At 36.8% G+C, this 26216-nt stretch overlaps 1 protein-coding gene across 1 annotated transcript in view; it reads left to right on the top strand.

Moving 5' to 3' along the window:
* The first annotated feature begins 124 nt into the window (after positions 1-124).
* The window catches only part of NHLRC2 (NHL repeat containing 2), a 37735-nt gene continuing 11643 nt past the window's right edge, over positions 125-26216 (top strand). The window contains exons 1-9 of the mRNA XM_048060454.2: positions 125-502; positions 2491-2643; positions 9332-9787; positions 11388-11509; positions 13225-13354; positions 23065-23164; positions 23638-23869; positions 24326-24448; positions 25483-25692. Of these exons, the coding sequence (XP_047916411.1) occupies positions 289-502; positions 2491-2643; positions 9332-9787; positions 11388-11509; positions 13225-13354; positions 23065-23164; positions 23638-23869; positions 24326-24448; positions 25483-25692 (1740 nt within the window). The 5' untranslated portion in view covers positions 125-288. The remainder of the gene's footprint in view (positions 503-2490; positions 2644-9331; positions 9788-11387; positions 11510-13224; positions 13355-23064; positions 23165-23637; positions 23870-24325; positions 24449-25482; positions 25693-26216) is intronic.

The raw sequence follows: 26216 nt of genomic DNA, 5'->3' as shown, positions 1-26216 counted from the left end.
TCTGGTTTGCGCCGCTTTTCACATCTTTTAATCTATTTAAAAAAAAAAAAAAAAAAAGGAGAAAGGCGGGAAAATAAAAGGATGTGTTGAATCTGCTGAGACACCGTTGGCGCCGGGCATTCTCCTCACGAATATGCTTCTCCGAATAACAAAAGCCCTGTAAAAATCGGGGAGGAATTAGCAGCTTCTCCCTTCAACACAGCCGAGTTGCGGCGTGCTTGTGCGCAGCGCTTCGTTATTATTTTTATTCTTATTCTTTTAATTACGGCTGTACCGCCCGCGTGCCGAATGTGCGGCGGCCAAACGGCAGGGCGGCGGCAGCGGCGGGCGGGAGGCGCCATGGCGGCGGGGACGCTGCCGGGGCTGCGGCCCGCCCAGACGCAGCTGGAGTACGGCCTGCTGGACGCCGACAGCCCCCGCGACAAGGAGGCCTTGGTCTACAGCTACCTGCAGAAGGCCGACAGCCGGGAGCGGGACCTGACGGTGCCCGAGCTCGGCGGAGGTGGGTGGAGGGGCCCGCGACGGGCCCCGGTGCCCCCCGGGGAAGCGGCCGGGCTCGCCCTGAAGGGTCCCTTGGGTGATTGAGGCCGGGAGCTGCTCTCCTTAAAGGTGGTTTTTATCCGGTTGTGGGGCTGTGAGTCCTGAAAGCACCCGGGGGGAGCAAAGGGCAAGAGAAGGGAAACCCCTTATGGATGCTCGCTTAGGTACTGGTTGCAAAAATCACGTTCTTTAAATCCTCGTTCTTCTCTTAGCTTCATTAACTTCTTTTTTTTTTTTTTTTTTTTTTTCCCCTCCAATAAAGCGTTTCGCTTTTCTTCAGTGTATTGACAGGAAGCTTCCTCCTGCTCTCAGCTCTCTCTCCATGGCTTACCCGTGCTCGTCAGTTTCCGTCCGTGCACCATAGCGCATGCTGTGCTGGAGACATCGTCCTCCTTCAGTGCTCTGCCCGTTTCCCCTTCGTGTTTCACATATTTCTCCATCTCTTCTTGTGAAAAGTGTGAATCAAGGGTTACGTAAAAGTCTTGCAGGTCCTGCTCCAGGTCCTTGTAACCTGAGTGGGGCTCCTTGGGACTCTGAGAGATTAAGGGTTTGCAAGACAGAGGCCTAAGCAGATAAAACTAGGGGATTAAAATCATATGCATAGCATAGGAGTGAATTCTGACTTCTAACTGATGGAGCAAAGTGAATGCTTTTTCGGTCTGGATTTGGACTCCTGAATTTAATTTTCACTTTCGTCATCAGTAACGTTTCACTTTCTGTCTTCTGTCAAAGCTTGTGTTCTCCAGGAATCAGCTCAAATAGTAGCCAAAGTTATTTATTTCCAGTTTATTTTTAGGAAAGATATCCCAATTCTACTGAAGAGGGAAGATGTGTCATAAAACAAACAACCTGCTCTTTTCTTTTGAAAAAGCAAAGTGGAAAGCCTTGCCCATACACAGTGGAAATAATGTATAAATTATTGTAATTACTGTCACTAAACCTGAACGTGTGTGCATTCATTTATGCTTTTAGGTATATATGCATATATAGGTAGGGAACAAATTTCCGCTTACTGAGGGAGGAAACAAACCTGCTGACTTGAGTAGCTGTAACTTCTCCTGGGGCAGTAAGAACTTAGTTTGCTGAAACTTGACAGGGTGGAAGCTTTGAGTATTTTTAGATTATTCAGAGTAAATTTGTATATTAAAAAAAAATTAGTTCTTCAAAAACTTAGTTCAACTTTACAATGTCTTTGCTATCTGTTTTTTATCCCATTATTTTCAGAAGAGTTGGGTGGTAATAATGGCAGACCATAGTCTAGGACATTTATGTCTTGATACCAGTTTCTTATGGGACCAAAGGAATATTAGTTACCAGTGAGGAAACATTTCCTCAATGTCTCATCAAGTAATTGAAATAATTGTCCAGGAGTACTACCGGCTATATATGAGTGGGTTGTATTCCCAGGTGGCAGCGTTATTTTATAACTGTCATTTCAAACTGTTGAAAATCAAGATCAAAACGCTTAAGTAAAAAAATATTGCAGTCATTTCTGAAGTTAGTTCTTTACAAAAATGTTATAAAATCATGAAGAGTTTAACAGGCTTTTAGTTTATTTGCATTTATTTGAGGTTTAAGTAAATAGGTGTTACACCTATGTCTTTGTTAGGTGTTGAATAATGTAGATCATGTCCCAAGATGTATGGGAATCGTTCTGAGGTTTCCGTGTTCTTTCAATTGAAAGGTGCCAATTTAACTATATAAACCACACTGTCATTGTTACATTACATTTTGTTAATATTCTCATTTACTAATTTTGAAGAATTGGATAATATAAGGGTGGGTTTGATAAATATGAGACTTCTGTTTTGCTTTTGTACTTGCTAGAAAGTTATGTTGCAACTTTTCTTTAGTGAAATATACTAGGAATGTGTGTTGTCATGCAAATTAGGTGTGTCTTCCTTTCCCTGCCTTTCCCCTAACTGGGTATCTCTGCTCTCTGAATTGCAGATCTACAATGGTTGAACACCGAAGGTCCTATTTCTCTTCACAAAGACCTTTGTGGAAAAGTGGTGGTGTTGGATTTCTTTACTTACTGCTGTATCAATTGCTTGCACCTGCTGCCTGATCTCCACGAGTTAGAGCAGCAGTACTCTGATAAAGGTAAAAGAGCCTTGGCTGGCTTGGTACAAAATTTCCTGGCAGTGTTGCAGGTGGAGTAGCTGAGTCACTTTGTTGGTTACTAAACAGCTGGCAAAATTTCAGGGGTGCCTAAAAATGTCTTCTAATATTTTAAGTATTGCAAAAAAAAAAAAAAAAAAAAAAGGTTACTGGCTATGCTTTCATCACATTTTTAGATGGGGTTAAATATGGCATCTGTTGTGTCCCTATAATTAAGGAAACGGGATATGTGCTTGAAGCCCAAATCTGGTATCCTCATGAATAGGGCGGTTTGCAAAATGTGAGGACGTAAGACGGGGCTCAGAGTTGATAGATGTACACTTTACTTAGTAGCCAGCTCTGAGCAGAATGTTACGCAGATGGTAGAATGGATGTAGTTTAGATGACTTTTTTTTTTTTTCCCCTTTCTAACTGAAATAGCAAAATACGTGAACATGGTTTAAGATTTTTTTTATTTTTATTTTTTGGTATTTGCATTGCCTTCTTTTCAGTTAGTAGTCCTCTGTTCTGGAGAGGGAATTAATCTCTTTAATTTCACATCTGAGATAAAATCTCCATCTCTCTCTGAATGAATGAAAATGCAGGGTAACTGCTATTTAGAATTTAGTCTCTTGTCATCCTGATGACTTGTCAGAGAGAAAATGTCGTCTTACCCAGGAATGTATCAGCTACTAACTTGGCTATTTTGATAGGCTAAATGATGAGATGAACAGTGTTACTTTTGGTCCTTAAAATCTTGTATTAAATACTATAATAAAAATAACCTTGCCTTATAATGTTTACATTTCTGATTCTCCATTTGCTCTTCTGATTTGATTTTCATTTTGCCAGCATTTATTTTCATGTGTTACCTGCTCCCACTAGAAAAATTTCCGAGTCTTTGAAATTGCAAGTGTAAGTAGTTCACTCGTATGTTGTAGGCTTAAATGGCACTTTACAGAAGATTCAAATAGATGAATTTTTCCTCTTTGGGAAGTTAAGTTGTTTGGCTTGAGAAACTTGAGAAAGGGTTGGAAGAATAAGACTGAAGTTGAAAGGGTGCAGATGTACCAAAAATACTGTAAGAATATCAAGATATATTAATGTAGGTATCTTGATACTCATCCTGATTCTGGAGTTTCATTACACTTTAACGTCTTCTGCTGTCTTCTTTAGTTAATGGAAGTCCCTTCTCCCTTCACAGGATGGGGGCAGATTCACTTTCACTCAGCTGGTTCCCCAATCTCTTGCCTCATAACTGGAAAAATAAAGAGATTAAATATATAGTGAAGTTGTAACTTTATTAAACTTCAGATTTGTAAACATAATATTTATATACACGTTTCATCTACATATTTACAGAGCTGTGGTAGTGACAGAAGGTCCTGATCTAGCAGACAATGATAGAGTGAAAACAAGCATCTTACTCTGACAAAACATCTATGTCACTGTGCATTTGGATCTTAATCTGTTGTTTGAACAGCTGAAGGAGTGTTGCCTTCATCTTTCTGCATAACTGAGAACAATCCTTAATACTGATATAATTAATAGCAGTATCTTTCTTTGATTGTACCTTTTGTACATATTTTTTGATATTCTGATTATTTTTTTCTTATTCACATGGTTCAAATACTGGCATATGTGGAGTATGTTGAAACTTCAGCAATGTGATCATCAGACGTGAGATGTCCGAACCTGAGAACCTGTAGTTTTAAGACGTTTCTAAGCCATTGAATGTCTTAGTATATGCGCACACAGTTCTATTGTCTGGAACTCAAGAAGATTTGTCTCAAAATAAAGACTGCTTTCCATAGGATTAAATGTCGCCAAGCATCTTTATCTGATACATTCTCATTGCTATCTTCAGTGGAGCTATTTCTGTTTTTCAAGTGGCGTTCAGAAAGTTATTTTAAACTCCAGTGCATATTCAGTTCATGTTATCAGCAGTCCAGAAATGACTTCTATAAGAGGGAGTACTTTTTAATATTCAGAAATAGCTTGGCATAAGTCCAGTGTTGTGCTCTGCTATAATCCTTCGAATAAAGTGTTTTAAATGGTGTGCATGTTTTTATATCACAGTGTAGCATCTGTCAGTTTCCACACGAGTTTTCTTCATGAGAGGATACTATAACGTATATGTGCTGTACAGGTGTCCAGAATAGCGTTGTCCTTCTAGCTCTAACGATATTTTTGATGGACAAATTATAAGCACTGCTGCTAATTCTACTGTAGTTAAAATGTTTGACTTTGCTGTTCAGAGCTCAACAGTTTACGATACTACAACTTGAGCTGTCTCACAGCAATGTACTGTGCGGGCAGGATTGGCAAAGACAATATCAGTGATTTAAAAAAAAAAAATTTTATCTGTGTACTTGTTTTATTCAATTAATGTGCAGAATTTTACTGTTTCTTGTTCTCATATTGAAATGTTACCACTCCTGCAGATGCTGTTCTTCTCCATTAATACTGTTTTACAGTTGGGGACAAGGGCCAAAATAGAAAAATAGTTCTCAATTTCTCTGTAACCAAATAAAAAGCCAATCTGACATTAAATAATTTAAACTCCTCTGAGCTCAATAATACAAGTGTTTAAGATATGAAGTAATTGCCTTTCCTACATTTCTACCACAAAACTATCAAAATAATTGACTTGAAATAAAAATTAAATACGGATTGTGCTGCCAAAACAATAGCAGCTCTGGCAGCCTTCCATTTTTACAGAGCTAATTTATCAAATGCTAGCAATGCAGTGTGCATTACTGTAGAAAACTTCTTTCCTTCAGCAGGTGTCAGACAACCGTAATGCATCCTGAAACACTTATTCCCTTTTTGGAGAAAGGGATTATTTCTGCTCTGGCTTTGTACATTATAATACATTTAAAAAAAAAAAAAAAGACAAACTTTTTTTATAGTTTTTTTTTTTTTGCAGTCATTTGTGGTAATACGGAGTTTTTCAATAATCTATGTTACATATTGGTTTAAGCTTCAAAATTAAAAAAAACAAACAAAAACCAAACAATGCAGGCACTAGAAACAAATTGGCATAGAGTTCTTCATGACAGGAATGCTTTCTGAAGCCAGCATCTGGATTTTTGCATTGCAGAATAGAGCAAGCTGGACATGTGTTCCTATCACATCAAATGTTTTTAATGGCTGGGAAGAAAACATAGTGTTGGAAATAAAACCATTGGGATGACAGTTTAGATAGGATCAAATGGCAAAACTTCAGGGGAATGTCATGGTTTAATATCACCCAAGTTGTAGAAATCTTCAAGACTGTGAGAAGGTTTGACGTTATTCGTGTTGTTGGTTTTTTTTTTTTTTTTTTTTTACAAAAAGTGAATTTAAAAAAAAAAAAGATCCACTGAGCAACAGGGAAAGAAGAGATTTGCAGCTGTACGTTTAGGTAGGCCGAAGAAGAGCAACCTAAAGAAAGAGGCTACAATTCTAAATTCAGACCAACTCAGCATGGATTACCGTGCTGGCAGTCAGGCCCTGAGGAATTTGGAATTTGGAAAAAACAATGGCGCAATGGCGAAACGTAGCGAATGCCTGAATATAATCCCTACCCGAAAGCAAAGCAAAGATTTCTGAACTCAGATGGGTTTGTGTAAAAGCAAGCATTGTTCGTGTACCATAAAGCTAGGAGGAAAACCTAAAACCAAATACTGCATTCCGTTCAAACCCATCTCCTTGCATGTGGTTGCTTACAGGTGTCTTCTGGGCCCTTTTCTGATCAGAGGGCTGGTGTTACCCTTGCAGTGCTGAACTTCCCTGGCTGTAACTGCACTGCTTTCAGAGAACGGTTGTACAAAAAAAGGCGTTTTGCTTTTACGTATGTGTCCAGAGTTTTATAAGCAGTGAAGTGTTTTAGTGAATAAGGTAGAAAATGCCAAATAACAGGAATGATCTGACGTGTAAATTTCCAATTCAGAACGAGTTGTGACACGTAAGTTGATCCTAAATTAAATAAAATATGTGATAGGTGAGTTATTGTGGAAAAAAAATACACTTCCTGTGAATTAAAAAAATAAAATGTTAGAATGCTGTTAAATAAAATTAATGTCTTTGATAAGGAGAAAGATGCATTATCATGCAAGCTGCAAAAAGTTACTTCCTTTGTAATTTTTCCCATCTTAAAGAGCTAATTATGGATTTTGATATTTGCAGTTGTAAGTGGAAGAGGGAAAGAGAAACAGGAGAGGGAAAAGAGGCTTTGTTCTGGCAACTATGAGAAACTAGAAGTTGAGAAATAAATTTGCCAGCGATGTTACTGAAAATATTTAGGTTTTGTTCCTTTTAGATTTGTGGTAAACTGATGAAATCTTCACTCCCTTGTAATAAATGGTTATTTTTGAATAAGGGCAGAAAACATCTTCTAAAAACTAAGTAACTGCTGCTTCAAGTAACTAAAACAGGTCATGCTCTGCAATCTTCTTAAAACTTCGCTGAGAAAACATTTATTTAAAATTTGTCTTTTCCAAATTAGAGACCTTTGGGGAGGGCTCTTTCCATTGGATTTTGTTTAGGACAAAACATAACCGTATTATTCAAGTCAACACCAAATAACAGAAGTTGATTGACTTTGCACATCAGCCTTTATCCTTTCAAACTGCAAATTGTATCCTGCTTATATAAATGTAATAGCTGTTAACCAAATCTATTTTTCTGTAGTGATACAATACAACATTTTTGATTGCGGTGAAGGAGCACAAATGAATTTAAGATATAATGTAGTAATTCAAGATAAATATAATTTAAGAACCATGAAGCTCTTCAGGGGTCTACATTGATTTTATTTCAAAGTATAGGCATCATGAGAATTGGATTAGATTGGATAATGTCTCTTCTTCTTCCGTGCCACCCTGTAGGGCCTCCAAGTTATTTTTGTTGGTTTTTTTTTGATATTACTTGCATAACTGAAAAAATTGTTGTGCTACAAGGGATCCACCTATAGACATTGGTGACTCAGGGAGGGAAGGAAATGCTACAGATATTTGAATGTTAATAATAAAAGTGTTTATAAATGCTTGATATTTGTTTAGACCTGACTGGAGGGGAGGACGAAAACGCTTTTTTGTTGTTGCTGTCTAAATATTTTCTAATACTAGAGTAAATTTAACCAAGCTGGGTGTCAACTGTATGGCTACTCTCTTTCCCAGTTAATTTCACCCTTCTCAAAATAACACAAATGATGAGATAAAAAGTTTAAAACTTTCACTTGGACAAAGTAGTAGAATGATCCTCATTGTCTGTGGATACAAAAAGCTTGCACTATCCAAAAAGAAAGTGATTTTTGGATACATAGGAAGGTTAGTATGTAGGGATTTCCATTAGATCAACAGTTCTGGTTTAAAATCGTATTACATCTTTCTACAACTGCGTGGTTATTGTTGTTATCTTCCTTGCTTCAGTGAGGAAAAATCCTAAATGTCTCATGATGGCTATGAGCAGCAGACTCTGGAAATGGAATGTTCTGAAATTTAATCAAATGTCATGGTTCAGACAGTCTCGTTTATTTTGCTCAGATCTCTGAAGTTTAATAAAAATACCACCAAATTCAAATCATCACAGATCTGACAAGTTATTCTGACTATAACAAGATTATGCTTTTTGATAAGTATTTTCTGGTATAAAGTGAGACGAAATATGGAGTCGATGTCGTGTACCTAGCTCGTTGCATTTGGTAGAGCTTATGCTAGGAAAATGGAATTTAAGGCTCTGAAAAAGGCTGTAGTGGTGTTTGTTTGTTTGTTAGGGGTCCTTTTTTTGCTCCTAGGACATACCGAAAGGTGACTCGACTAAAGGAAGGCTCGTCATTCTTTTTCTGTTGAGTAGGTAGGGGGAATGGAAATTTTGGGGCTGCTTACGTAAGTGTCTGCAGGGGGTGGGTGTATATTTCTTTTTTGTCGCACAGGGAAAAGCAAGTGAAGTCTGAGCCATAAATTTTTATTTCTGTTTGAATTTCATGAAACTGAGGAAAAAAGCAATTCAAGGACTCTGGTAATCGTGTGCTTTTTTGATTGTTTTTAGGGCTGATACTATGTATTCTGTGTATATAAGCTGAATTATATTACTTGGTGCTTGTGCAGCACCTTCACAATAGGATTTCAAGTGTAGTTATCTCTATTGTGGGAAAGCCTGAACTTTTCATTGTCTTTATTAACCAAATACAGAAATTAGGTTAAAAACTGTAAGGGGAGGGGCAAAAATGATAATTTAATTGATTTAATTCTTTTTTTTTAAATACAGGATACTATTTTGATTTTAGGCGCCTATACATTTTTTTTTGTTTTGTTTTGTTTTTTTTAACTGTCTGTCTAGAGTTAGATGTGCCAGGATAACTCTGGACTTGTGATCACTTGTTTACAGTGGAAAAGAATTAGTTTTCTGTAAACACCATAGTTATGTAAAGGAAGCAAAAGTCAAAGAGGTATCCTAAACACTTGAAAGAACAAAGCATCAGTTAAACGTAGGTGAGCTGCAGCAGTTCATTTTGAAAGTATTTTCTGCCTTAGAGATTCAGGGCTTAAGAGCAATTTATAACATATTATGCTCTTTATTTGTTCAAATCTTCTTTTCTGGAATGCAGTTAGTAATGTTGTAGGATAACTGTGCTTCCCTCTTACAAGTTTTTTTTTTAATTGAAATACAAATATGTTTCAACACAATACTTCATTTTCCCTTTCAGATGGCCTTGTTATTATTGGTGTCCATTCAGCGAAATTCCCAAATGAAAAAGTCCTGGATAACATCAAGAGTGCAGTTCTGAGATACAATATTGTCCACCCTGTAGTAAACGATGCAGATGCAACGTTGTGGCACGAGCTAGAAGTGTCCTGCTGGCCAACTCTTGTCATTCTTGGCCCTCGTGGAAACATGCTCTTTTCGCTTGTTGGAGAAGGCCACAAGGAGAAGCTGTTTTTGTTTACTTCTGTAGCACTGAAATTCTACAAGGAGAGAGGACAAATCAAGGACAACAGTATTGGAATAAAGCTATACAGAGACTCCCTCCCACCTTCTCCCCTGCTGTTTCCTGGCAAAGTGACAGTAGATAATTCAGGAGAAAGGCTGGTAATAGCAGACACTGGACATCACAGGATTTTGGTTACTCGGAAAAATGGGCAGATTCTACACACTATTGGAGGTAAGGTTATATACGGTTTATTATAGGCATTTTATTTAGGAGTAGACTATGTTCTGTGGTGGTGCTAGGACCTAGCTATTCATAAGCATTGATAATTTTTTTTTCTTATGAAATCACTTTTGCAGGACATGAGGGAATATAGCATAGTACCATCAGTGGGAGGCTCTGTTAATGCAACTGGTTGAGGTGTCCCTTATTTGTCGTTATTTCATTGACTAAGTTTTGTACTGTCATGTGATAGCCAATATGAATTACAAAAGAATAGAGTCATAGAATCATTACGGTTGGAAAAGACTTCCAAGATCATCTGGTCCAACTATCTTCTGAAAGAGTTTCAAACGTGTTTGGATTTCAGTGACATGCATTCACATCCAGCAGCAAGATAGGGAAAAGAGAAAAATACTTCCCTTTCCAAGAGGAAAAAACAAACATGGAGTTTTGGTTGTGATGGTGTGTTTTGGGGGTGCTTTTTCTTTGTTTGTTTTAAATGAAGAACATCCCTCAATAGGATTCACAAACATCAGAAAAATACCAGTGGCACTATTGTTTTAAGAAAGGAAGGAAATATTTCATTATTTGATGGAACAGTGCATTGAATAGACAGGCTAATTATCCAAGCTAACCTGATAAAGGCCTTAATACCCTTCTATGGGAAGTACAAACAAGGTTTCTTATGACAAGAGTCAGACAATTTGGTTTGTTTGGTATGTGAGATGAAGTCTCTGCCAACAAAACACCCTTTAGTATTCTGGGATATTCATTAAATAGCAACTTGGAGGGAAGTCTCCTTATCTCTGAATGGGTACCCCTCCTTCCTTTGGCACTCTGTGCTGTTCCCGATGAATGGGCACCCTGATGTAGTTCCAAGGGGAACTATCGGAAACTGAAACACCAGCACCTCAATGCTTCATGCCTGTTAATGTCTGAATTGTCTTCTGAGAAGAAGTTGTAAAAAGTTTGTGTATTTCAGTGACTCAGTTAAGTGATTCTGTGGGCAGAAAATAGTGTAACAAAGTTGGTAATACTGTAATAAATGTGGGCATGCACAAAGGTTGAAATTACTATATTTGCATCACAAATCATGATGCACACATAATAACTCATGTATCTAAATGTCTTTTGCTGACACACAGTGCTAATGCACTTTAAATGTTACTCCATCTAAAATGCGATGCTTACCTTCACACTGTTTTATTCAGCTCATGTTCCTCCCTCTATTTTTTCTTTGTGCTATACAGAAGACTGTCACTCCATCATTCTCACTGTTCTTCCATGTAATTAGTTGCATATCATCTTTTTGTCAGCTTTTATTATTAATAAGAAAGTGCTGCTAATCAAATATTAGTTTCATTGTAATTACAGCAAAATCTAAATCATTGAAATGTAATTGAGTTTTGGAATTTAAAATCTTTGCTTCTGGCTGCTTTTGGTAATGGTTTGGCTGTTAATTAGGAATTTAAAAAAAAAAGCTATACAAGGTGCAATGAAAGCATCTTTTAGAATATGTAATTATCTTACAGGTTTAAATACATACACTTTGTATTTTTTAAGTTTTATTTTTCTAAAATGACTTTTGAGTTTTGCTTTGTTTCATTTATAGGTCCAAACAGTGGAAGAAAAGATGGAAGATTTTCAGAGGCATCTTTTAACGCACCACAAGGAATTGCTATAAAAAATAATGTTATTTACGTAGCTGATACAGAAAATCATCTAATTAGAAAGGTAAATTTTCCATAAGGAAACAACCTCTTGTACTTTCCCTACTTACACAGGTGAAAATTTATACCAAATTAATTATTCTACAAATACCTTCAACATCAGGAAGGAAATTTGGACTAATATCTTATAAATAAACGCTGTTGTGCGTTTCCTTTTTTAAAGGGCTACATATGCTTTTGTACTTCCGTTCATAGAATCATTCAGGGTGGAAAGGACCTCTAAGATCATCTAGAAATGAAGAATGTGCCACTTGTTCTAGCATAACTGATAGCTTTTTTTTTTTTTTAACTTGTGACTTGCTTTCCTGTTATGAGAAGCATCTATTCTTAGTATTGGAAGCAGAAACTGTTTCTGTTTCACTTACAGTTCAGATTCTTATCTAAGGTTATTGTACTCTTATGGTTTGGTGGATATCTGTATTTTTGTTAACTAGTTGTTTGGGCCTGTAAGCATACCTGCTTTAATTTCAGAATTATTTGTGTGTTGATCTTTTTTTGAACTAAATACTTAAAGTTTTTAGCACACAGGAATGTTGCTCAGTATAAACTGGAGTTGAATCTTAAACCCAGTTAGGTAAAATTTAGAATAATCAGAAGTTTGCTGAAGCAATGTCATATTACCTTATTAATAAAAGTTTTTATGCATCTCAGAAGATATTTTACTCAGATTTACTCACCAGGAGGATTTCTGAGTCGTGATCAGAAGAGGTACACGATAACTCAATTTGAAAAGCTTTTTTACTGTTCAGTATGTTCACATTCATTCAGTGTTTCACTTCAGGGCACTAGTCTAGAAGCCCTCTGTGCTGTATTCATTGTCACTGGCTACCAGTTTTATTCTGAAAAGGACCAAGTGGCCCTGTTGATCCAATGCCTTCATCTTAATAATATTCTGTATTATTCACTGTAGCCTGGTGACCACAGATAATTATGTGTTACGGTTAACAGAGTACAGAAACAGCTGAAGATCTGGGCCATGTTGCTTCAGCATCTGTCAAGATAACTAGCTGTTCCCTTTCATTTAAGTTTGCCATCACGGTATCCAAGAATTAAAATAATCTGTCAGCTGTAGGACGTCCTTTCAAATGTTTGTGCAGGACACAGGCCTTGCAAACTGCTCCAAAAGTTAGTTTTCATGCTACATGTGTGAAAGACTCCCTTTTTATATAATCATTACAATAAATTAATGAGAAGTATTGGAAGTCACTTAGAATATAAACAAAGGAGGAAGGAAAGATACATGGAGTTAGGCTGCAGAAATTAAACAATTCTTTTTTCTTCCAAGGCATGAAATTAACTGCAAAAATAATGTTTTGTATAGATTATTTTATGTAGAGATGGGAAATACTTCTACAATTTCTGATTTTTAATAGCATATTCTTTTAGAAGAAGTCTAAAATGAAACATCCACTGTCCATCTGAATACTTCTCTAGAAAATGTTGATACCTTCTTCCAGAGTTGCTGACCAAATTTTGACAGTTCATTGTTGGTGCATGTGGAAGAAAATTTCAGTCACTTGTTTTTCCTACTGTCCCCCACCAGCAGCAAACATGGTAAAATTAATTATTCTCCTTCATAAACAAGTATTAGGATTTGTTTTTTAGTTGCAAGCAAAGATCCTCTGTTTTAAGCATAGCTAGGTCAGATTATCTGTATTACCTCTGTATTAACTCAAGGTGCTGTTGTACATTTAGCATATATCATTTTGCTTCTTGCAGATTGACCTGGAATTAGAGATTGTGACTACTGTAGCAGGCATTGGGATACAAGGTGTTGACAAGGAAGGTGGAGCAAAAGGAGAAGAGCAGCCTATCAGCTCTCCGTGGGATGTGGTTTTTGGCAATTCAGGTATAGTATCAGTTGAACTTTTAACATCTCACATTTATGCATGCATAAGTGTTTGCTAAATGTTTTCCTACTCTGGTAACAATTTGAAGTTTAGTAAATATTTACTTTACAAGTGAGTCGAAAAACAGTGGTTTCTTGTTCACAAGTAACTGCAGTTATCAGCTGAATCTAAGTTTCTGAAGTCCTTGAAAAAACATGAACTGTTACCTGACCTGAAGAATAATTATTTTGTAGCAAGATACGTAGTTATTGGATCCAAATACAGAAGGAAATTGTGATTACCTTTGGTGGGCCGGTGCTTTATGTCAGGATTGCTTAAGAAGCAGATGTATTTTACAGGAAGGGAACACTGTCTAAAGTTCTTTTCCTTGACTATACAGATATGTCTTACCACTTGTAAATATTTGAGTTCAGGAAATAAAAATAATTTTATCTGGTGACTTCTGTTTATTCCTGTTTAGATGATGTGAAATTGTTAGATTCAAGATCATGATAGAGGCAAACAGATAGAAGAACACACTCAGAAAACACCTCGCGAGCATCAGGGCATAAAAATAAAATCTTTGCATAATAGGATGTAAGAATGAGCTTCTGAGGATTTAGGTGGTTTTCTTTTCTGATTAACTTAACACACTCCTGAGCCTTACATCATGTAACTGCCATGTTTCTTATGTTTCCATCTCAATATAATTTAGAGGTTACAAATGCAAGTTTCTTAACGACAGTAAAATGATTTAGTGTAGCTTAAAGCCCTTATATCAGGGAAGGAAAAACACTCAGATTTAGTTTAAGGGAACATGTAGCTGGTTCATGAATGCTGATTGTATGGAAGTCTTCTGGTAGAAATACATTGCCAGTTTAGACAGCGTACTACCATAAAGCTTGAGTACTAAAGTAAGCCACAGGCATCAATTTCACATTTCACACTTTCAGTAACATGACTTAACACACACACACACACAAAACACTCTACACTGAAAGGCTTATTAATGATCCTTACTAATTAAGGGAGTCAAGGAATAGGGAGTCCTACTTAATAGGAGTACCTGGAAGAGAATCTCACCAGATCTGGGTTGCTGTTAATAAATTTTATCCAGTCTGATTTCACTTTTGTGATCCAGTAAACTTCTGTGGGACTCGATGGTGTAGTTTTCGTTGTATCTTGAACCAGCAAGCTGATGGCTGTGGGATGTTGTCACAGAGCTGTTTTGCAGATCAGTAATGGAGGGGAATACCAACTCGAAAAGTATTGCCCCAGTGCATCAGAAATTTAAGCTGGTTAATAGAACTATTCAAAATATCCTTTAATTTTACTTACCATTTTCCTGATGCTTTCTTCTACTTCTGCCAGTATCTGTTGATACTTTTATTTTTGAGAGCTCTGATTGTTAAATGAAATGTTAAATTATATGATTGTTATCAACATGAAGACAGTAATCACTGAATTAGTCACCTGTGAAGGGTTAGTCATCTGAGCTATTTAACATTGCTGAATTTATATCAGTGTTTATATGAAAATCAAACTTTCTAAATGTACTGTTTTCAGACCAGTATGATTTTTTTTTTCATGCTCAATCAGATCCTACCAGTTAGTTGGCTATTCAGATCTGTCCAAAATATAACATAACCTATCACTTCAGAGGAGATCAAATCAATTTAATTTCCTTCTTTGGGAGGGTAAAAGGCCAGATAGATAAAATGGGGGGGCTGCTTTCAGTTGTTTTTTGTTGTTTTTTGTTTTTATAGTTCTGATATGGTTTTGTGTCAGTAAGGTAAGGTCTGCCATGTGTAGATGACTGTAATATCTACATAAATCTCATTAGAAAACTATGACCAGGGAGAGATGTCAAAACTGAAGGTTATATTGAGTAGAATGTTAACAAGAGAATGTCCCAGAGCCCGGAAACACTAACCTAATAAGGTTGTTTTTAGGGGGCCAAAACTGCAGGATGCAATTAAGGCACTGCAAGGAAACTGGAAGAATCAGAGGAGGTTTGAACAGGTGAAGGAATGGTGATCACTGAGACACTGTCTCGAGATGAAGCACAAAACCAAACAGGTTGTGCACAAGGAGCCAGGAATATGTGTTAAAAGGCTTCATTGTTTGCTTATATTTTTTAATGTATTGTTTGTTGTGAAATTAAACTAATTCAAATCATCGTATAAAAGATGCCATTCACAGAACCAGGAAAAGCGCTCAGTAATCCTCCAGCACTGTGTTCACAAGTCATTATCACTTCGAGGCAGAAGGTGTCAAAGGTGTGAAGTAAATACAAAGCTAAGTTGTAACGTTTCAGTGTTTCGTGGATTCCAGATGACATCGAGCCTGATTCAAAGCCCACTGAAGTCATCAAATCTGTTGCTGACATCTGTCTTGACAATACAGAATACAGTGAATCACTTTTTTTGTGTGTGTTAGTTTGCCTCCCAGTATGCTAGGAGTCAGACTTAACTTCATATGCAGTTCAGCACTCTGGTATCTGGTCTCACTGTGATCACGTTGGAAAACATTTTTGGAAATCAGCATTCATAAGGATAAAGTTTTAATTTAATCTGATGAGTAAAACCAAGACCTGAAAGGATATGATACCGTCTTTGTCAAAAACAGTTGTATCCCCATTTATAGAGACTTCTGTGTGATTGGAATTTGCTTTCTGTATATTTCAAATATGAAAGTAATGAGGAGAAAAGTTATTGAAGGCATAGGCAAGTTCATCTTTAAAACAGATACCGCTGTCATACTTCTAACCATCATCATAGTATTTCTGTGAGATAATAAGCTTTTGTTTCCCCCATTTTTTGCTGAAGTTTGAGGCAAAGAGTTCATAAAATCATAGAATGGTTTGGGTTGGAAGAGACCTTAAAGACCATCTAATTCCAATCCTCCCCCAACCACTTTTCATGAGGTTAAATGACTGAAATACAATTTAATAGAAAGCTGATAAAAATGTCTCTCTAAGATAAGGGAGTTAATCAAGACAAAAACTGTGCTGGCGTTCATGTAGACAGTATTCTTCTGTGTCATCTTTTTAATTTCTTTGATTGTGGCTACTGAACTTGTGTTTTACCCTCCCCTTTTAAAAGTCTTGAATGAACTCGATGGATTAAATTCTGCTGTTGAAGGTGGTGCTGAATATTCCATTGACATAGATTGTGTAAGAAATACACAATACAGGGGGGAAGGCCAGCAGCTTAAAAATACGTTATTAAATTACTGTGTGCTTTTTTAGCTTTCTATGTTGTCCCCTTCTATTTTTACTCAGTGGGTGTTGAAAGCAAGTGATACTTAAATGCAAAGTTGGTCTGAGTGTGAAATGTTCTTGATAGCTGCATTCTTGCTGGAAGGAACAGGATGATGACCTGTGCATGGTGACATAACTGTGTGGTTCACATTCCAAAATCCAGCCTGAAATTGCATGGTTGTATTTTATTTATAGAAACTCCCAAGCACAGTATTGCCCATGTGTTCAGCAAATTAGTTGGAAATGTTTACGTCAATACAGGTTTTACGTAGGTATTATTGAAATGAAAGTACTGTACCTTATCACACTGGTGCAATCTTTATAGCCCTTAAAAGGCAAAAGCACGTACAATTTTTTTCTTGTGTTTCTGCTAGAGGATTGTTTAGTACAACTGCATTCCGGAGGAAATACTTCTTTTTTCTTTTTAATCTTTTTTTTTTTTTTATCTTGAAAGCATGCTTTCTACACGTCACTTTTTTTCCCCTCTAGTCTGGTCTCCTTCTGGCACTGAGGCTCTAGCCTTCACTGCCTTATGAAAGGAATCTTCCTTGATTAGAGCTGAAAATAAAAGAGCTCCTTTTGAGTTCATCAGCGTTTAATTAGGAACCATTTTTCTTGACAACTCAAAATTTGAATTGCTCTAAATGTATGTTGCTTATGTGCTATGACTGCATGATGTGTCAGCGTAGACTAACTTGAAATGCAAAAGACTTTCTCACCTCCTCAGCAGTTTCCAGTGCAAAAGTAGAAGCTCAGAGATCCCATGCCCAGTTTTGGGCTGCATCTGCCCTTATAAAAGTTAACGGCACAGAAAACCACATTAGAGGCATCACTGGCACTAGAAAGCATCGTCTGTCTTCTCTTCAACTAGATCCTAAATCTACTTGCAAAAGGTCATTATTTTTTCTATAAAATACTACAAATTTAAAAGAAAAAGAAGCTTCATTAAAGTTAAGGCTAAAGTAAAGTGGAAAACATTGTAGGGTTTCATTCCCATGTAATGACTGTTTGAGGAGAAAAAGTCTTTTGAGAAATGTGGCATTAAGTAGTTGCAATAAAGGACTGCAGAGAAGAAGAAGGTTATACAGGAATGTTTTGGGAGGATTTCTGAAGCGCACTGTGTTCTTACATGTGTTGTCCGAGTGGGTCAATCAGCTTCATACTGTTGGCAGAATCCCAAAGAGGGACAAATATATTAAGTTAGGACATGTGAAAACTTCAGCTGAATCAATGCACAGATTCTGTCATCCCTAAGCAGCTTTCATTCCTGCACCTAAACTGGCATTTGTGTGTTTTTTCTTTTTTTTTTTTTCTTTTTTCCCTTTAAGTATTTGAAGGACAACTGAGGAGAGAGAAACTTTCAGAGCTGGTATGATCGCCCCAACAGACTTTCTGTACAGCAACCCAGTTAAACCGTTGCCTGAATGCCCCGTTCCTGTATTCCAGACAAAAACAAAGAGATTAAGGGTTTATGGTAGTGCTGAATTTACAGCAGTAGGTTGTAAAGCAACAGGCTTTATTAATTTTTCACATGTTCCTGTAGAAGTAGGTCAAGAAATCAGATATTTGCATTAATATTTTAATGTAAGCATGCCTTTGACATATACATAGCATAAGAATGCGATGGGAGCTGTGACTGAATTTCCAGCAGCAATCCCACACAATTTAGTTTGACAGACTCATTTTCGAGTAAATTGGACTTCTCTAAATCTTGACAAAGTGGATGATGATGATGATTACTTTCTGCAGTAAAAGAAACATTTGGATTAGCAAAGTTAGCATCTTAACAGATGTCAAACTTAGTAACGTTTGAAAGTCTGTGCCTTTTACGTGCCCTCTGTATAGAATGATGAGATTTGTACCTGGAATGATGATTTCTAATTCTCTTTTTTCCACAGTCTGTATGTTTTGTTTCGTGAATTAGGTACACGTTTGTGATAAAGGAGTTAAAACTACTAACCAGATTCCTAAACATTGTTTCAGGTTCTAGATACTGTTTTTAATGTAAAGTTCCAGATGAAGAGCTGCTGAAAGTAAACATCCTTGACAAGTCTTAAAGAGGCTTTGTTGGACGTGCTAGGGTCAGAATGAGACACGCTTCTGGTCCAATCTGGTGCTGAAAGTGCTTCCCAGTGTGCAAGGTCTGTTGGGGATGGGGGGAGTGCAGTGCTGAGGTACCCTCAAGTGTATGTGCTTGCTCTGAAACAGGAATGAACAAAACGCCTAACTACAGGAAAGCTAAGACTGGTTAGAGTAAAGTATCCCAACACTAGATGATCTACAGAAGTACTTTCATGTTAAAAAACGCCATCACTTGCAATTTGGATTTCTATTTATTTAAAGTATATATTCCATTACAGTCAGAAGACCTTAATGAGAAAACTTGGGATAGAAAGAAAACAGTTGTTCCTAGTTGTTATTTTTATCTCCCTTTTATCTCCCATTGCATGACATCCCCTCGGTATCCACGTCCAAGAGATTTCCTGTGATGGGATGGTAGGGGTAGTTTACTAAGGAGGAAAATTCTAAAAGTGTTTGGTTTCGTAAAGGATTATGCTTTTTGCATGATACAACAGTATGTGAAAGAGTGCTGGGTAGCACAGGGAAAAAGGAGAAAATGAATTTTTACTCCTTCAAAAAGGATGACGTGTATGTGTAACAGTCCAGACTTCGTGCTAAAGCATTCCTTTTTGGGATTTGCCGTCTGTCTCACTGAAGACCAGTGATTCTCTACTTGTTTTGTCAGTTAGATTTGGATTTAATTTGCTAAACTTCCACTGACTTAAGTGAAGACGAGACTCGCATTCATACGTGTAAGTATGCAGCATATGTATCTGTGAGCAGGAGGGGCCGCCGAGCAGCCCTTTTTGCGTGTTTTTTTGCAGTGGATGAGTGTACCAACAGGCTTCTTCCTTGTTACTGCTTTCTTAAAAAATAAAATCAGAGAAGACAGGAATAATATTTTCAAACTTCATTTTATTTAGAAAATAACAGTAGTGCCAGCCACAAAATGTGATTTTGATTCCCAGACTTTTAATTCTCAGTCGGGAAGTTAACCCCCAGTCCCCAGACTGGGGAACTGGAAGTGTGTGGAAGTCCTGGGAATGGGGTCTCTTCACTTAGGTGTTGTTGCCTGCTGTTTAAGTCTTTTTTGTGTGCTCGGATTTACTCAGAAATAGTGCCTTAAAAAGGTCGTTAACTGAACTGTTTAAAATTGTGTGTGTACGCAAACAGGACTGTTAATTCTTAAAACATGGATATAGAGCAGAGGCGGACTCAGGAACTTGAAAAGCACTGAAATACCATCCTGCATCACACAAGTGCATTCAGAGCTCTAGTTCATTAGTAGTGAATCTTTATAACCTAAGTATATCATATTTGTAAGCCATACTTTGCTTTGATACAGGCAGCACTAAAGATAAGAAAGTCCATACCCTAATAAGGAGAAACTAAACTGGATTTTTAAAACAGCTCGAGATAGTTTGGAATGCGGCGCTTAATTGAATCAATGTAAAAGAAATGCTTTGTTCTTTTATGTTGCTTTATAATAAATTCTTTAAAAATAAATTCTTTCCATTCAGGGATGATAAGGAGTTATGGTAATGATGGCATTATCATAACTTTCACATGTTGGTTCTCCCTGTCCCCCTTCTCCTGCAAGCACAGTACGAGGATGACAATGGTGGCATGTCTCCAGATTGTTTTATCCTCAAAGAAGTTTTCTATCTTTTGTTTCAGAAGATAAAACATTAAATCCTGTAGTGTCAGGACCATTGTGTGATAAAATACCTTATCTCTGCAGCCATATGAATTGTTTTTACTTTTCTGGTTTTGTATAATTTTTTTTTTGATTAAAGCTCCTGATACATTTTCCACAATTCAGTATGCTTGTACAGTTCCCATGCCTGTACCCAATCCCTTTGTTCTAATTGCTATCCAGAAGAAAATATTTGTGTTAAAATTTGCAGTTGCAGAATTCTTACTTTTCCTGTCTTGTTCTCTAGTTGAAGAAAGGACCTTGTCACTATTGATCTTGCATATTCTGTAAAATTCGAATTAATATTTTTACATTTTCCTCATGTTTGAAGAGACATTTGGTGTGCGGAATTAGAGTGAGACACCTTTTCATGTTTTCACCATAGAGCTGTCACAGGGGAGTGCGAGTGGGCGGAATTACAGAAATTGGATTTTATGGAATAGATTTTTCTGAAGTGCTCAGCTCTAGTCTTACTCCTTCGTTTCGTTGTTGGATGAAGTGAATATTAAATAATGAACGAAGCACTTGCTGACATCCCTCAGAATGAATGGCACAACGTAGTAAGATGAAAAGCTCCCTTTCTGAGCTGACCAGTGATTCTACCGTAGGTCTTTTGGGGGTACTCAGAGTAGCAGCATCTGAAAAATGCAAGCTATGCAGCATGGAAACAAAATCCTGGAAATGGATCGTGCACTATATAGATAGTAGTATATAGTAGTATAGAAAGTAGAAATGTTTTCCTAAGCGATTTTCTCAATTTAAATCTCGTAGAAACAACCTCTAATCAAAGGGGATTCTGTGTTTCCGGGTTTTGTTAGGGGGACTGGGGTGTGTGTGTTGGTATTACCAATACTTTGGGAACGTCTCTGGTGACTTAAAACGTTTATTTTCCAACTCATTTTGAAAACCTTCCCTCTCAACAAACAGCTTTTACATGCTTTGGAAGTCTGACTTTTATTCTTGGAACTCCAGTTTGTGTAAAAACATGGAGCCATGTGGAAGTGCAGGAGAGAGTCAGCGAGTTCCTTTGATCACAGCCTTGGAAACTTGTATCTTGATCCAAGAAACAGAAAAGGCAGAAGATAAACTGCATTAAAACCATACCAGTGGTACTCCGAGGAGGGCTCACAGGATGAGGAAATTGATTCTGGAGATAGGAAACTATTTTTTTTCTGCTTGCAGTTGTAATGTGAGAGAGATTTAGGATTGAAAGAAAAGCGGCAGGATCTCAGTTGGGGGGGATAGTGGCAATTTCATTTCAGAAAGATTGATTTGCACTAACTTCACAGATTTAAAATGTTTGCAAGCATTTTACATATAATTGCTTTTATTCTGAAGGAATAAGGAATGGGGAGGGTGGCAGGGGCTGGACTGTGAGATTGTTTGCAGGAACAAGTATGAGATGCACATTTTTATAAGTTAGTGTGAATAAAAAGCTTCTGTGAGCAATTTATGTTTTTCTGTTGACTAGCTAATAGTCATTCCAATACATTCATTTAGGAAAATATTTTAATGTTGTCTTTAACTAGATCAGAGAGAGCCATTCAATGTATGTGAACTAGTAAAATGTTAGAAAGATAACACTGGCCACATTTTAATGCAGTTTTTAGATGTCAACTTTCTTGTTCCTTAGCTTTTTCAGAAAAGGATATATATTTTTTTAACATCCTTACACAATTTGTCTTCATGCATTCCTACGCTGTAATATGACACATTTTAAGCTGTAAAGCACTTGTATGTTCTTCTGTTTCCATTTGTATTTGTGAAGTGTTACCTAGAAAAGCTTTGTTTAATTCTATAGATTTGGATTGGTGAATATTAATGTTATGCTTCAAGTTGAAAAAATTAGATGCTTGATACACACTTGAAATCTTCTTGAGAAAGTCGCTGTTCCATGGACCTGCATCTTTCACTTGTGATAGCACATGTGCATGCAGAGTACAACTTGGAAACCAGATGCGTAGTGCAGAGGAAAATCGGTAACTGCACACATCTCTGATTGAACAGTGGTTGTTGCTCTACAGAGCATAAATCTCCATGATGCCCAAGCATCAATTTCCATTATCTTAAGAACATTACGTACCTTCTCTTTACTGTCATTAGTAGTACCTCTGATTTCAGTGGGACTGTTACATGTAGTATGGTAAGAACATCAGAATTTGCAGGATAAATGACCAGGAACTAGCAGGAGCGTATGGTCTGAAAGGTACTGCCATTGTTATTTGTCTTAAAATGTGTTAACAGTTCTCAATAGCATTTTGGAATATCTAATTTTATCACCAGCATAGTGCGTGGTGGGTTTTTGTTTGTTTTTAAAAGAACACCCCACAAACATAGCTTAGGAAAAATATGTACATATTTGTTGACCAGTGTGGTGCCAAAATAACAGGTGAAATGTGGAGCTAATAGCAAAATCTTGCAAAGAGCAAATCCCGCTTGAAGTATTGCCTTTACCAGGCAAAGATACACAATTTTTATTGTGTTTTTAATATCCTTAGGAAGAGGATAAAACAGCAATAGCAGATTTCTTCATAAATGAAAGACATTCTCTTGCTTTCTTGCTCTGTAGCTTGTTTGTTTGTTTTTCCCTGTGGCAAATGGTGAGCTGGAGTAAGGGGGATGGCAGGGTTTGTTTGTTGGCTTCCTTGTTTTATGAAGCATTCCCAAAGAGGTTTTTTTCATCTGTTCTTATACATCCATTTCTTTAAAAGTTTCAGAGACCCAGGAAGACGATGTTTTATGGATAGCGATGGCAGGCACACATCAGATATGGGCACTGATGTTGGAAGGTGGAAAACTGCCAAAGGGAAGGTAAGCGGTTTTAATACAAGACATGTGAAACTGTTGTTTGTCTGGATAAACAGCCTTCAAACCCCACAGTAAGAGATAATCCAATTAAACTAAAAGTATTTTTTCTCAACCTGTACTTAGCTTGAAGCTTGCTGTTTCTCTTCAGACTTAAAAGGCTTGTGTCCTTTAAAGCCTGCCTGCTTTTACCCACATCTGTTAGATGAAATGAAATATTCTACTTTAGCTATAAAGCTATGACTTGGTAACGTACAGTCATATAATTGAATGTTACTTTTCATTGCATTTGCTGAATTATCTAGTGATAAATGATAAACTAAGGTGAAAAAAGTTAGCATAAAGGCATGGAATAATTTCTTGTGCTGCAATACAGTTGGTTTTATAATTCACAAGTGCTTTTCCTGTGATTTCTGTTCATGCATAATGTCTAAAGTATTTCAGACTTGTTCTTGAATATAAGTACTATTTTCATTTAGTGATTTAAAGAAAGGAACCTGTCTTCGATTTGCTGGGAGTGGAAATGAAGAGAACAGAAACAACACCTACCCTCACAAGGCAGGCTTTGCACAACCTTCAGGTCTCTCTCTGGCTTCCGAGGAACCGTGGAACTGCCTTTTTGTAGCGGATAGTGAGAGCAGCACCGTGCGAACAATCTCTCTGAAAGACGGAGCAGTGAAGCACCTTGTAGGAGGAGAGAGAGATCCATTGGTAATCACTTCAAACTTCCCCACACTGCCCTACTAATATTCCTCAAGCCTGACCTGGAGGAACCACTTTTGGGGTGAGAGGGTAAATTAGTTTCCGTGGCCATCAGTTTCTTAACTTCACTGCTTGGAATGCAAATGTGTACCAGTTGTGGTGCTCAAGTTGTAGTGCAGAGCATTGCTCCTCAGATACAAAATTACTTCACTTATTTATAAAATAGCCAAACTGAAACAGTATTGTATTGTTATTAAAGCCAGCTGGATTCATATTGATAATTTAAATGTGGTAGTTTCCATCTCCATCATTAGCATCCTTATTCCTAGTTCTCAGTATCCTTGTTATAAAGTAGTTGTCTTGCTTTTTTTTTTGTCTCAGTGAATTTCCATTTAATTACAATCATTTAAATTCAAGTCAACATTGAGTAATCAAATATTTTAATTTAATAATATTGTTTTCCAGAACTTGTTTGCCTTTGGTGATGTGGATGGAGCAGGCATAAATGCGAAGCTGCAGCATCCCCTAGGAATAACATGGGACAAGAAAAGAAAACTGCTATATGTGGCAGATTCCTATAATCATAAGGTAAGCATGTAGAGTAGCTTGACATATGCAGGCTTTACAATTTTTACTACTATGAGAGTTTATTTTCAGAACATACAAAGACTGTACTTGGTTGAGCTGAAGAAAGAAATGATAAGAATTCTTTTGTGAGTTCTTTTTCCTTCCTTCCTTCCCTTATGAGTCCTTCTCTTTACCCATTGTTTTGTTGTTATATGCTGCTGTGTTGATATGACAGCCCCTTGGGTAAGGTGAATTTGTACCAAGTTACAGTTCCAACTAAAGACTCTTTCCTTATATCTTTCCAAAGAGGCTAAACTGGGGCAAAACAGCTAGGAACGCTTAGTCAGGAATACTGCAGGTTTGATAAAACCAGGAGAGCAAGAGGACTTGTTCTTTCCTCAAAAAAACACCCATATTTTGAGAAGAAGTATTGTGGGTTACTCCCATGGAATTTAAAGATGAGACAGGTTGTTCTGTGTTATTGTTCTCAAGCTTTAATGTCTACAAGGTTCCTAACTGTATGTTGATTAAATGTATTAAAAAATAAGTAGTTTGTTTTGTTTTACAGAATAAGGTATATATATCACTAAATATTCATTAAAACCCGTGGGCCATATGAAATTTTGTTTAAAATATTTTATAAAACATTATCAACATTTTTGCTATTACTTTAAGAAAAAAGTTAAGAAAAATGTAATCTATTTTTAGGAAAAAAAAAAGTTACCGTGACAGTTTTATTATGCTCTTACTATTTTGAAAATGTTTTCAGGAAGGCAACAAATATTAGGAAAAAAAATAAATCTGATCAGCAAGCATACTTTTATACCAAAGAGGTAGGTGCATTAGAAAGAGAACACACAGTGAGGACTAGGAAGAAAGATGGGAGATGTCTTTTGATAAAGTATGATAACCTAGCTTCCAGGACAAATGCTCGTTAGCTAAGATAATCAAAGTTATTGCTGGCTTCTGAAAATACGGGCTGTAAGACAATCCAGAACTTTTACATTCTGGTAGTTTTTTTCAAAGAGAGTCTTTTTTGTTTGTTTTTATCTTAGATTAAGGTTGTAGATCCCAAAACGAAGAACTGTGCTACCCTGGCAGGCACAGGAGAAGCAAGCAATGTTATTGGTTCCAGCTTTACACAGTCAACTTTTAATGAACCGGGAGGTTTGTGTGTTGAAGAGAATGGCCGCCTGATGTATGTTGCAGACACAAATAATCATCAGATTAAAGTGCTGGATTTGGAAACAAAAATTCTTTCCATGGCAAGTAATATTTATTAAACAGGCTGATAGTGGTGTTTCTTTGTAAATTACTATTGCAGACTTTAGCAAGTGGTATAAAAATCATATAGCTAATAAACTTTCTGGGGACAGTAGTTATATTCTTACAATGTTTTGTGATGATCTAGCAAACAAGCATTACCTGTTAGCATCCTTGTTGATAGCCCTATTGTGAAAAGGGAACTTTTGCATATAAAACTTTTTATATAAAAATATCCAAAACCATGCAGAATACTGAGAATATAAAATACAGCAAAGTTAACTTGCAGCAGTGGTCTAGAGAGAAAAGTCAACAACAGTTTATTTAACATGACTTATGTGGGGAGAGCAGAAGAGCTGTCATCACTCTCTTATAGTTCCAAAACCAAGTTTCTAAATCCAAATTCTTCTAAATTTGACAAAAATATTGATACGACAATGTCTTTGTTTTGCTGTTATGGTACTGAACTTTTTGCTGAACTTTAAAATTTACATTTAAATGGTGTTTAACTTTTAATGAGTGCCAT

Source organism: Anser cygnoides, chromosome 7 (assembly GCF_040182565.1).
Source record: "Anser cygnoides isolate HZ-2024a breed goose chromosome 7, Taihu_goose_T2T_genome, whole genome shotgun sequence".
NCBI classification, from domain to species: Eukaryota; Metazoa; Chordata; class Aves; order Anseriformes; family Anatidae; genus Anser; species Anser cygnoides.
The sequence above is the reverse complement of the archived record's forward strand: the minus strand, read 5'-3'. Positions and strand labels throughout refer to the sequence as shown.